Raw genomic sequence first — 13,668 nt, forward strand, 5'->3', positions numbered from 1 at the left:
TTCCCGACCCAGGAAGATTAAACCCATATCTCTTGCATCCCCTGCACTGCAGGTGGATTCTTTACTACTAGTGCCACTTGGGAAGCCAAATTACCTTAACACATTTTATAAAATCACTGATAAAATATATATGATTCACTAGAGGGGTTACCCCGGTGGCTCAGCAGTAAAGAATCTGCCTGCAGTGAAGAAGATGCAGGAGACCCAGGTTCAATTCCTGGTTTGGGAAGATCCCCAACCCACTCCAGCTTTCTTGCCTGAAGACTCCCATGACAGAGGAGCCTGGCGGGCTACAGTCCATGGGGTTGCAAAGAGTCAGACATAACTGAAGCGACTGAGCAGGCAGGCAGGCAGAGGAAATAAAATAGAAGACTTCATATTCAACATGATCAGGTAGGTGGTTAGTAGTCTGTGGAATCAGAAATACAATTCACACCTTAGCTTTATCACTTACTTTAAGAATCTAGATAAGTTGTATTTAATTATAAGACTCAGTTCCTCATTTGTAAAGCAGAATACAATCTTAGTGTGCTACTGTGAGAATTAAAGGAGATGATGTGTATAAATTCACTGACTACAGAATCTGATGCACAGTACATACTTAGAAACTAGAAGCTTCTATGACCATTACATTATGTTGTTTCTATTTTACTATTCCCATAAACTACTCAAATTTTTCCTTGACTCAAATTTTTCTGGTGTGGTATGATTTCAAAGACAACTGGAAATAAGATTTATTGGCATATCTTTATTATAGTGATGTACTAGAATTTTATTGAGTATTTTTAATACCATTATGTAATAGAGTAAAATGATGATCCTCAAAAGCAGTAATGAGAATGAAACAGTGACAAATTCCATGGGACAGAAAAGTGCCATAGGTCACCAACCACTGTAATAAGAGAATTATCAAAGGTGACAGAGAATAATGCTTGCTGTAGTTCAGAAGCTGGCAAACTACAACCTACGGAGCAAATCTGCCCCAATTATGTCACTGTAAACAAAGTCTTACTGAAACACTTGCAGTTGTTCATGTATTGTCAGTGGCTGCTTTTCTGTGATTGCGGTTTCCATTATGTCCAGCCTCTGACAGATAAGGATAAGAAGCTTATGGAAGCTTCTCTTCCTCAGGAGAGACTGACTGTGGGGGAAACTGTGTCTTGTTCTTGATTGGTAGGGCCATACTCAGTTAATCTTGAATCCAATTTTCTGTCGATGGGTGGGGCTGTGTTCCTGCCCTGTTGTTTCACCTGAGACCAAACCATGGTGGAGGTAATGAAGATAATGGCGACCTCCTTCAAAAGGTCTCGTACATGCATTGGCACACTCAGTGCCCCCCCAATCCTGCAGCAGGCCACTGCCAACCCACACCTCCGCCAGAGACTCCTGGACAATCACAGGCAAGTCTGGGTCAACTCTCTTGTGGGGTCACTGCTCAAAGCTATGGTTTTCCCTGTAGTCATGTATGGGTGTGCAAGTTGGACTATAAAGAAAGCTGAGCGCCAAAGAATTGATGCTTTTGAACTGTGGTGTTGGAGAAGATTCTTGAGAGTCCCTTGGACTGCAAGGAGATCAAACCAGTCAATTCCTAAAGGAAATCAATTCTGAATATTCATTGGAAGGACTGATGCTGAAGCTCCAATACTTTGGGCACCTGATGAGAAGAACTGACTCATTGGGAAAGACCCTGATGCTGGGCAAGATTGAAGGCAGGAGGAGAAGGGGACGACAGAGGATGAGATGGCTGGATGGCACTACTGACGCGACAGACATAAGTTTGAGCAAGCTCTGGGGGTTGGTGATGGACAGGGAAGCCTGGTGTGCTGCAGTCCATGGGGTTGCAAAGAGTCGGACCCAACTGAGCGACTGAACTGACTGATAGCTGCCTTTGCACTACACCAGCAGAGCTGAGTTGTTGCAACAAAAAGCAAATGGCTGGCAAAGCCTAAAATATCTACTATATGACCTTACAGAGAAAGTTTGCTGTGCCCCTGCTGTAGACTATGGCAAGGACACTGAATTTTTCCTAAACACGTATAAATCATTTGTACACTAGATAGTATACATTGGAAGATAGTGAAGGACAGGGAAGCCTGGCATGCTGCAGTTTATTTGGGGTCACAAAGAGTTGGACACAACTTAACGAATGAACACCACCACCACCACCAGATATATCTGCAGTTAAGACTAAAACGGAACTCACGGCTTAGGCTATCTAGTCTGTTTAGCAGAGGCCAAAATAACTTGTATATTTTAAAGTGTTTATCCAAAACTGCCCCTTAATAGCATTTTACAGTCTGTACATAACAGTATGAATACTTTAAAAATAAATTTAATATTCTATACTTCTAAAATATAATATTTCAAAATATTTTCCTATAAGAAACTTAGAATATTTGTTCAGTAACTCTCCATCTTTCCCTCTATTACAGGCACTGAACAACTTTGAAGAAAAAGCAGTTTGGTGCTAGGAAGTCACAGGCAGTATACTTACCACTTTAAAGATGAGTAGCAGGAAAAAAGAAAAGATTAGTAGTACGTATTATATATTTATTGAGAATTATTTGCTGTCACTAACGTTGGAAGGGTGAAACATACCCATTTCCTTATGGTCCTTTCATAAACAATGTTGATTCTTTTTGGTATTGTCTGGTAAAGAGGAAACATTCTTATCAGAAAATGAAGCTAAAATCTTAAGTTAGATATCATGTTATCTTCTATTTTTGTATGTTTCTGAATCAAGATTAGATAAACAACAGACGGGCTGCCTTCTGTGGCTGAAAATAGAAATAATGGGTTTTTTGTTTGTTTTCTACACAAATAATTTTTTTTTTAATTCTACAAACGGCTCTAATGTGAACTTGACAGTTTAACTAAGCTGCTTCTATTACGGTAACACATTTCTATTATTGAAACACAGGTTCTAGTATCAAAATTCCTTGGGACTTACTTCATTGGATTAGATGGATGAAAGAGAAAAAAATGAAGGGAGAAACCTTAGGAAAGGAAACAGTTTCTTTTGAAAATCAATGTTTAAAAGACAAAATGATGATTCTAATACAGAATATAAGAACAATTCTTTTTTAAACCTCAGGAATTATGTACTTGCAACCACAGAATAATGAAATTTTTCTTTGTGCAAGGCATTCTAGTAAGAGGCTTAACTTCATTTTCTCATTTAATCTTCACAGCCACCTATGAGGTAGATATTACTATATTTAACATATTATTCCTTATATTTTACATGAGGAAACTGAGACTCAGTGTTACAGACAGGACTTTAAACCTCAAGTTTTTAATAAATATGTTACATGTGAATGGCTTTCTAGAAATATCAACAAACTTTGAAATGTGTAACTCTTTCATAAAATGCTTTGAGCCTCTTAGAAGCCCCTAAATAAACAGAAGGAAATACTTTAAAAGAAAAAAAAAACAAAACAAAACACTAAGTACCTGGAAAATTACTGTGCTGTTTAAATAATACATAAGATGAAACATATTCTAGGAATAAACTTTACTGATTTTAAACTGTAAAATATACATAATTCTGAAAACTCAAGCTATATTTCATGACCAACTCTTTTCAGGTATTACTTTTCCAAATTAGTTAATACACATTTTTTAAAAAGTGTTCTTGCAAAAAACAGTTGGTGTAAAGTATTTTAAAAGCCAAGCAGTGAATTCCTGTTTTCAGCAAGGACGTTCATTTTAAATATTTTAAAATACTTTACACAAGCCCACTTTTCTTCAAATCATGGACTTAAATACATGCAATTTAGTTTAAACCCAACTGGGTACTTTGAAACAATGTGATCAACTACCTCATATTCTGATTTTTCAAATGTTTGAGAGTTTCATTAATTTGAGAAATGACTACAAAGCAACCGCACTGATATTCATGTGAACATATATTCAAATATCACGTTCTCCAAGACAAGTGCAGAGGCTACCTCAAGGATAACATCATTGCTTAATACATTTAAAAAACCTCTCATGAGGAATTATCATCAAAACTTAACAAGCATTCTTTTAGGCATGCTCAGTAATAGTAAATCTTATTCAATTATGTATGGATATTACTTCAAATAGGAATTCAATAGCTCTGGTGCTCAATTTACAAGTCTGTATAAAATTCCTCTGAAGTAAAATCCTGAATGAAAACTAATATTAAAATTCTAGTGTTTGAGTTTCATTAATACGAGGTACCCAGAGCAGTCAAATTCATGGACAAATAAAGCAGAACAATGGTTGCCAAAGGCCAGGAGACAGGGAGAAATGGGGAATTGCAGAATTTCAGTTTGGAAAGATGAAATTTCTCTCTCTTTACTTCAAAGATACCATGACAGGATTTTACAGGATGATATACCGACTCTTCCAAAGAGCAGGCAGTCCCTATTCATTGTAAAAAACTGTTTCAAAGAACAGGAGGAAAAGACCTCACTTTATGAAGCTATTACATCCTTGACACCAAAAGGAAAAATACATGGCAAGAAAAGAAAAACTATTAATATCACAGTCTATATCTCTCATGAGTATAGACACAAAAATCTTAAATAAAACATAAGAAATGGAATGTGAGATATGAACTTGGCCTTACTTGCAGCAACAGGATTTCTACAAAGAATATATAAGAGAATTTATACACAATTAGAGCTAACAGAAGAGTTCAGCAGGGATGCTCAATATAAGGTCAATATATAAAAATCAGTGGCATTCTTGTAGACCAGCAATAACCAACTGAAAAATGTAACAGAGAAAAGATCTCATTCACAAATGAAACAAAAACTGTAGGGTACCTAGGAACAAATTAATGAATACATACATAAAGAAACAAAACGATACTAAAACTCAGTGTCACAAAGACAGCAATTTTCCCTGGATTCATCTAAAACCTGAAACAATTTCAACAAAATACAAACTGTTTCTCCTGAAGAAATTATTCTAAAATTCAAACAGAAGAGTGCCAGGAACAGTTAAAATAATTTTGAAGAAGCATAAGGTAGAGGAAATGTGGGATTGAAACAAGGTTATTCAAACAGAGCAGTAAATAAGAGAACCTAAAAACGGAACTTGTATATTACAGCAATGCATTACCATTCAGATGGGCTATCTGATAAATGGTGCAAGAAGCACCATTCATATGAAAAACTAAAATTGTTACTCATAACATAGATAAAAATGAATTTCAAAAGATTAGAGCTGTGAATTAAAAAATCAAATTTAAAAAATTGCTGGAAAAAAACAGCAGACCATTTTTATGATTTTTAGAGGTAGGGAGGGATTTCTTAAAACACAAGAGGCAAAGAAAACACAAAGGGAAAAGACCAGCTACAGAGCAGGATAAGGTATCTGCAATGCAAGTAACTGACAAAGAATTATAACAAGAATAACAACAAAGGGCAAATAACCTGACAGAGCGGTTGGACAGAGGCAACAAACAGGCAAATCACAGAAGAGAAACCCCAAACAGCCAATAAACATGAAAACACCGAGGCATAAGGGACATAAAAACAAAAATCAAGACAGGCTTGAGATATTGTTTCAAAGGTTGACAAAAACCTAAAAGCCTGAGAACACCAAGATGGTGCGAAATGGGGAATTCCAACTCCATACTGCTAGTGTAAATTAAAATAACCACTTGAAATGCCACGACTACACTTTTGGGTACACACCCCATGAACATTCTTGGTCACGTACAAGGAAGATAGGTATTACAATAGTAAAACGCTTGGGAACTCTATGTCCATCAGCAAAATAATGAGTAAATGAATTAAAGTATATTTGTCCATTCAATCTCTCTACTGCAGTTAAAATGAACAAGTTAGTGGTACACATACTGTCATGTATATTCTCAATAACTTAAACATGGCATTTGCTAAAGTTTGGTACTGAACGGTTTAAAAAAAAAGTTTATGTACGTATGTGTGTGTGTAAATAACAGTAACAGCACCAATAATAAATGAAAAAATGAATAACAGAACTAACATTCGAGCACTTATTATACAGAAGATACACTTCTAACTGCATGTAGATGCCTAAAGACAGTCCTAGGAGACAGATTCTACTGTTTCTATCTAACACGATTACTCTTCTATTTCTATGAGATTCCATTACTCATTCTACATATGAGGAATTGAAGTGGAAAGAGATGAAGTTGATCAAAAGCTATAAAACTAGTAAATAATAAGAGTTAGATATGAAGCCAGGATTCCTGACCCAGACTTTATAGCTTAATAACTATGTTAGTTATTATACCATTTTCTATTCTTTTTAGGATGTTGGAAATCCAACATTATTTCTGTAAGCTGGAAATAAAAAACACTTATAGAACCTATGACTGTAAAGAAATGAACACACACACACATTTTTGTATAGCTCAAACTGGTTCTAAAGATGCTAAAAGATTCTTAGGAATGTCTTGAAAATAGTGGCGTCCCAACTACTCTAATTTATTAATTTACATGTTTGAGGGCTGGTATTTTTCAGATCGCTATTCCAGAGCCAAACATTATTTCTTTTATAGTCCTAAGATAATATATATTTGGAATCCTAGAAACCTTACATAAAGAAGCATATGATGTAATTCAACCATCTCTTTCTCTCTCATTAGAGGCAAAATTTGATTACTTAGCTTCAGGCCTGAAAACTCATATTAAGAGTTTTTAATAAGCAATTCTATCAAGAAATGTAATAAAATTTCAATTATTCATTTTTTCTGGTCTCTCAATTATAGGTTGTTTTAAAAGCCAGTAGCTAATATTTATACAATAAGAACGTAATTTTGTGTAGAATTATTTATACTACAAAATAAAAAAGGAAATGGCATTTTCAGTCATCAAGTATTTACGAGAATTGACTATGTGCTAATCACACACTCCTTGTTTCCAGTAAAACTGGAACATTTCTTAAAAATGTCTTTTCTTCTCAATCTACACATTCCCATTCTCAATGCCATCATCTACTAACCTATAGAACGTGCTTTCAAAAAACATGAAAAAGATGTTCTTGCACTTAGAGTTCACTGTCTATGAGGGGAAAGAGACAAGTAAACGGAAGTAATCTATAATGCATAAGTACTTTAAAAAAGTGAGCAAGTCATTTAACATTTCTAAGCCTCAAATGAGATAGATGTTTAAGAACTCTAAATTATAGAGGGAACTTGAAAAAATCATCTCTAAGGTCCTTTCTAGATCTAAAATTCTATGATTATCCGATCTCTTTAAATTAAAAGGTAAATCACAAAATATTCAGTATGCAAAAAAGAAAAACTAGGACCAACTAAAAGAAACTGTTTGTACAAATGCATTCTAATTTTTTTTCAAAACTGTTAAACTCCCATTCTAAGTATCAGAAAAATTTCCACAGACACTTTTAATCAACATCTTCCCCTCAAACCTGCAGACTTCTAAACAATCAACAAGCAACTATTTTGTGATAACACAAGTAAAGTGCTTATAAGCCCATGGCCTGGACTCACGAAAGTGATCTTTTAAAAGGAAGATGTTAACAGAAATGTGTGTATGACATTCTTACTACAATAAATCTGTTCATTAACTTCACTTCAAAATTTTAATGTTCAGGTTTTTCATGAAGAGTTAAAAAAAAAAACAGCTAAGATTAGCTCTTTACACTGTTAAATATTCTGAAATTTAGAACAAGGTTTCCCTTACCTGATATGGACATGGAATGTGATATTCTCTGCAGCGTTCTTGTATCCACGTTGTTTCCCAGATGCTTCGGTAAGCTTGCTCATAAAAGTAGCATCCAATTACAACCAAGAGTGGTACGAGATACAGAATGCTGAAAACACCAATCCGGATCATAAACTTCACCAGTTTATCCTGGTTCTCCTTTTCTAATGGAATCTCAATTCGCACTCTGTTTAGGGATATAATGCCGGCTAAAAGTAGTGAAACCCCAACTACCACATACAGGCAGAGGGGTGCAAGAACAAAATACCTCAAGGCATCAACATCGTAGAGGCCAACAAAACACACGCCACTTATATTGTCACCTTCAATTTTATTCATCGCTAAAAGGATGATGGTCAGAGTTCCAGGGATGCCCCACGCACTGGCGTGGAACAGCAAGGCTTTCTTCTCAATAGCTTCACTACCCCACTTTGGCACAGCTGCCAAGAACCATGTGATGGTAAGAATCACCCACCAAACGCTGCCAGCCATAGTAAAAAAGTAGAGTACCATAAAAAGCATGGTACAGGCTTTGTTATGAGATCCTTGGGTCACTGTGGAAGCCTTATACTGTGCAGGGCTGGATGCGTTACAGGCAACTCGGTCCTCAAGCAAAAACCCAATAAAGAAAATTAATGACACCATCATGTAGCAGACGGCATAAAATATAATGGGTCTTTCAGGATAACGGAACCTTGTCACATCAATCAAAAAAGTTAAAAAAGTAAACAACGTGGCAGAGAGGCAAATGATTGAAATCAATCCTATGAAATACCGAGCAAATGAAAGCTCTTCTCTCCTAAAGTACATATTTGGGCAAGGAGGTGAACAATCACGCACGTGCAAAAAGGAATAGCCAAGATCAGGATCAATTTTCAACTCTCGGGGACACCAAAAGCCGTAGTCCCTCTGCACTGCCACTGAGGCTCCTTCAGTAGGATCGCCAGCTAAATTCAGGTCCACCAGCCGAGGATATGGCTCGTCACAATCTGGGAACCTAAAACACAAGACAAGAATCATTTACTTATTGGGAACCTAATGATTTGGATTTCCACATTTAGCAGTTGTGGCTTATTTATGCTTATGTCCTTGGAGAACATTACAATATGTCGAAGAAATAATGCAAATATCTTGCTTGTGGGTCACATACTGAGATATTCCACAGTTGGCAGAAAACCGAAAAATGTATACTTAATTTTGTTTTGGCTTCAAAAATATTACTCTTTATTAAAACAGGCATAGCCAATAATAAATAGTGTAATTAATACTATTTATTTAGGACACACAGTTTACAGTAAGATTTCAAACTATAAATAAGTATATATATAAAATAAACACACATAAATAAAAAGCACCAGAGGAATAGTAGCTAAGTTATTTTTTTTAATGTTTAATTACAAGATAGTCCTCAATTTACCCTAGACTCAAATAGAACTTTCTTAAAAATAAGAGGTAAAAATCTTCCCTAGGAGAACAAGATGGCGGAGGAGTCGGTGGACATGGAGCACATCTCTCTCCAAGGATACATCAGGAATATATCTTTAGACACAGAAGTTCATGCAGAACACCAGCTAACAGTGGGCAAGAGTACCTGACCAGTGGAAAAGAATATATAGAACCACGCAAAACTCGGTAGGATGAAGGAACTACAGGGAAAAACAGGAGTGTTAGTAGGACTGGACCTGCCCTCGGCTGGTGGGGGGACTTAAGCAGGGGTCTGATCCCCACATGGGGACAACTGTCTGAGTCAGAGGAGAAACATCTAAGGCCGAGAGTGAAACAGCTGATCTGTGGCAGCCTAAATGGAATGAGAATCAGACAGTCCTTGCAGCAGCCACACATACCCCGGACAGGAACACTGGTCCCCTGGAAGGTGCAGCAGCCGGGAGCTGGAGTTTAGGGACTGTGGAGCAACCCCAGGGCGAAAGCTGCTGTTGACTGAGGAGAGATGGATTGAGGGGATGTGAGGGAGAAGAGACAGACTGAGGGGATATGAGGGAGGAGATCGTGGTGGGAAATGCCTGTGGGGGAAAGGTAGGCAGCCATGGAAGCAAGGCGATACTGCCGAGTCACGGGGATGGAGCCATCACCATAGCCTCTCTCTCCCCACACGCCAGCATCAGCAGCTGAACAATAGAGAGGCTGGCCCATCAAACGCCTGACACACTGAACTACAGAGTAGGACCCCACCCCGGGTGCCACTTTAAGTGCCAGAGGCGCCAACCTACAGACTAGGATCCCAGCCAGGAGGGCCCCTCTGTGTGCCTGACACACCGAACAACAGAAGAAGGACCCCAGGCAAGGTAGCCCTCTAAGTGCCTGAACAGGCGGAGCTACAGAGAGAGAATGGCCAAAGAGGCCTTTTGATCGCCAGCTACAAGAGGCTCAAAAAAAAGACTCTGATAGGGACATAACTCCTGCAGCGGAGGCAGTCCATGTCCTTGCGCACTTGGCGCCATCAGGGTCCCTGCAAGCTAAGCAGCTGCGCCACCTTCACGCTCAACTCTCACTGGGGCAGAGCTGCCACAGGCAAAAAAAGTCTTGCGTCTATGCCCACAGGGTCACTTCAGTCATGTCCAACTCTTTGCTGCCCTGTAGACTGTGGCCTACCAGGCTTCTCTGTCAGGGAGTGGGGCTCCCCAGGCAAGAACACTGGAGCGTACTGGCCAATACTGGTTGCCATGCCCTTCTAGAGCACTGTATTTCCTGCTGCCCTAGCCACCAACTCCCCTGAGTACCTGGTGCTGCCAGAACCCCTGTGACCCAAGCAGCTGAACCACCTCCACACCTGGCCCTCACAGGGGCAAACTCAAGCCCTCCAGGGCAGCCACAGGAGCAAACCCCAGTGAAGGACCCACACATATAGGTGGACATAAAACCACAGTTGAAACCCAGGGGCAGTGTAGCTAAGGAAGAAGACCTAAAACCTTACCACCAGCTGTACAAGCTGCAGATTAAATCCACACGATCAACTAGGCAGACTCTGTGTCTATGGAATATATAAAAGGTCACTGAGAGCTCCCACAAAAGAACACTCACTAGTTCTGATAGCTGTGGACACTGGAAGCAAGAACACACAGGAGTAGGACCAGATTAGAATCTGAGCTGCCCCACAGCAGGTTCAGAGATCAGCACAGTGTTGGAGGGCATCCGAGGGAGGTAAAGTGGACTATGACTCCCAGCGAGGGAAAGGACGCGGACAGCAATGACTCCAGAAAAACATTTATTATTATTATTTTTTGACTTGTTCTGTACATTCTTTTGGATTTTTTTTTCCTTCCCCCACCCTTTTTTCCCCTCTGCTGTAGCTGTCGATTTTACTGGCACTATGAAATCCAAATAAGCTTCTGAGCTTTATTTTTTCCTTAGTTACATTTTTTATTGTTGTTATAAACCTCTGCCTCTGCATTGGGCTTTTGCAGTTCTATAGAGTTTTCCTCTTTTTTTAATTTTAATTTCTTAAACCTATTTTTATTTTGCTACATTTATTCCTTTGTTTGCTTTTCCTACGGTTCTTTTCCCCTTGCAGTTAATCTTTAACATATATAAATCTTCTTTACCTACCTTTATCTAACTTTGCATATCTATTCTTTCTTTTGTTTCTTTCTCTCCTTTCCTCTCAACATATTTGTTAGTTTTATTTTCAATGCTTTATTCCCAAGTTGGCACCTTGCTTTAGTTTTGTTTTCCAGTTTGTGCTTTGGCTAGTTTTGTTCTGGTAGATATAATTTTTGGTTTCTTTTGTTCACTGGATCAATCTATTGTACTTTATTTTTGTTGGACTTTTTTGATTTTGCCTATGGGTGTATATGTATATGTGTATACTCAGTCACACTTTTTAATGTTATAAACCTCTGCCTCTACATTGGGCTTTTGCAGTTCTGTGTAGTTTTCCTTTTTTCTTTCTTCTTCCATTTTTTTTTCTTTTTCTTTTCTCCTTTTTATAATTTTAATTTTTTTAAACCTACTGTATTTTTGTACATTTATCCCTTTCTTTGCCTTCCCTGTTTTTTTTCCCCTTGCAGTTAATCTTTAAAGTATATAAATCTTCATTTATCTCTATTTAAATTTGCATATTCATTATTTCCTTTCTTTCCTTCCTTTCCTCTCAACATATTTATTAGTTTTGTTTTCATTGCTTTATTCCCCACTTGGCACCTTGCTTTAGTTTTGTTTTCCAGTTTGTGCTTTAGTTAGTTTTCTTCTTAACTGGTAAATGTAATTTTTGATTTCCTTTGTTTGCCAGATCAATCTACTGTATTTTTGTTGGACTGTTTTGACTTTGCTCATGGGTATATATGTATATATGTATATTCCATTATTTTAATTATTATTTGCATGATTTTGTAACTGCCATTTGTCTGGGGTTCATTTTTTGTTTCTCATTTTTGGATATTTGTTTTAATCTCTCTTAATGCCATAACAAACCACTTGTGGAATCTTCGTTTCTGACCAGAGACCAAACCCTGAACCTCTGGAGTGGGAGCACTGACTCCAAGACCCTAGACTACCAGAGAACTAACCGTAGGGAGTATCAAATAGTGAGAACTCATACAAATGAAACCACTGGAACGCAAGACCCAGCGTCACCCAACCACCAGTAGCACCCTGTGCAGGACGCCTCATCTAAACAACAAACAAAACAAAAATAAAAACTCAATCATCAGCAGATAGGATTACCACCTCACTCAGCTTTATCCATCACAGGAGAAACAAACAAAAACTCAGCACAAATCACACTCTAAAGGAAGCTTACACAAACCACTGGACCAGCCTTCAGTTCAGTTCAGTCGCTCAGTAGTGTCCGACTCTGTGAGACCCCATGAATCGCAGCACGCCAAGCCTCCCTGTCCATCACCACCCCTCAGAGTTCACTCAAACTCAAGTCCATCAAGTCAGTGATGCCATCCAGTCATCTCATCCTCTGTCGTCCCCTTCTCCTCCTGCCCCCAATCCCTCCCAGTATCAGGGTCTTTTCCAATGAGTCAACTCTTCACATGAGGTGGCCAAAGTATTGGAGTTTCAGCTTTAGCATCAGTCCTTTGGAGGGCAGAAACCAAAAGAAACAATTCAACCTTCTTCAAGGAAAGAATTCCAACTTTGCTTGAAGCCTGGGAAGGAGATTTCAAACACAACAAGTTAAAAAAAATTATAAAAAAGCAGAGAAATACTACATAAATGAAGAAGCAAACCAGAAACACAGAATTCCAAATAAATGAAGAGGAAATAGACAAACTACCTGAAAAACAATTCAGAATAATGATAGTACAGATGATCAAAAACCTTGAAAACAAAATGGAGAAAATGCAAGAATCAATTAACAGAGATCTAGAAGAATTAAAAGAATGAAAAAAAACTGAGGATAGTCTCAGAGACCTCTGGGACAATAGCAAATGCACCAACATTCAAATTATAGGGGCCCCAAAAGAATAAGAGAAAAAGAAAGGGTATGAGAAAATTTTTGAAGAGATTATAGTTGAAAACTTCCCCAACATGGAAAAGGAAATAGTCAATCAAGTCCAAGAGGCTCAAAGAGTCCCATACAGGATAAACCCAAGGAAACATGCCAAGACACACACTAATCAAAGTAACAAAGACTAAACACAAAGAAAGAATATTAAAAGCAGCAAGGGAGAAGCAACGAGTAACACACAAGGGAAACCCCATACACTTAACAGCTGATCTTTCAGCAAAAACTCTGCAGGCCAGAAGGGAATGGCAGGATATATGTAAAGTACTGAAAGGGAAAAATCTACAACCAAGATTACTGTACCTGGCAAGGATCTCATTCAAAATTGATGGAGAAATAAAAAGCTTTTCAGACAAGCAAAAGTTAAGAGAATTCAGTACCACCAAACCAGCTTTACAACAAATGTTGAAGGGACTTATACAGTCAAGAAATACAACAGAAGAAAAAAGATCTAAAAAATCAACCCCAAACAATTAAGAAAATGGCAATAGAAAAATATATATCAAT

General features: G+C 37.9%; 1 protein-coding gene across 3 annotated transcripts in view; it reads right to left on the reverse strand.

The window, feature by feature from the left end:
* FZD3 (frizzled class receptor 3) overlaps window positions 1-13,668 on the reverse strand; it is a 97,884-nt gene that overhangs the window by 40,887 nt on the left and 43,329 nt on the right. The window contains exons 4-5 of one of the 3 annotated variants that reach the window (XM_024995500.2): window positions 7,671-8,688; window positions 2,599-2,649 (exon numbers count right to left, since the gene is read on the reverse strand). In XM_024995500.2, the coding sequence (XP_024851268.1) occupies window positions 2,599-2,649; window positions 7,671-8,688 (1,069 nt within the window). Of the gene's footprint in view, window positions 1-2,598; window positions 2,650-2,679; window positions 2,778-7,670; window positions 8,689-13,668 lie in introns of those variants that run through there. The other 2 variants (XM_059888971.1, NM_001192964.3) reach the window with 2 other exon arrangements.

This window comes from Bos taurus, chromosome 8, assembly GCF_002263795.3.
Source record: "Bos taurus isolate L1 Dominette 01449 registration number 42190680 breed Hereford chromosome 8, ARS-UCD2.0, whole genome shotgun sequence".
In the NCBI taxonomy this organism is placed as follows: domain Eukaryota; kingdom Metazoa; phylum Chordata; class Mammalia; order Artiodactyla; family Bovidae; genus Bos; species Bos taurus.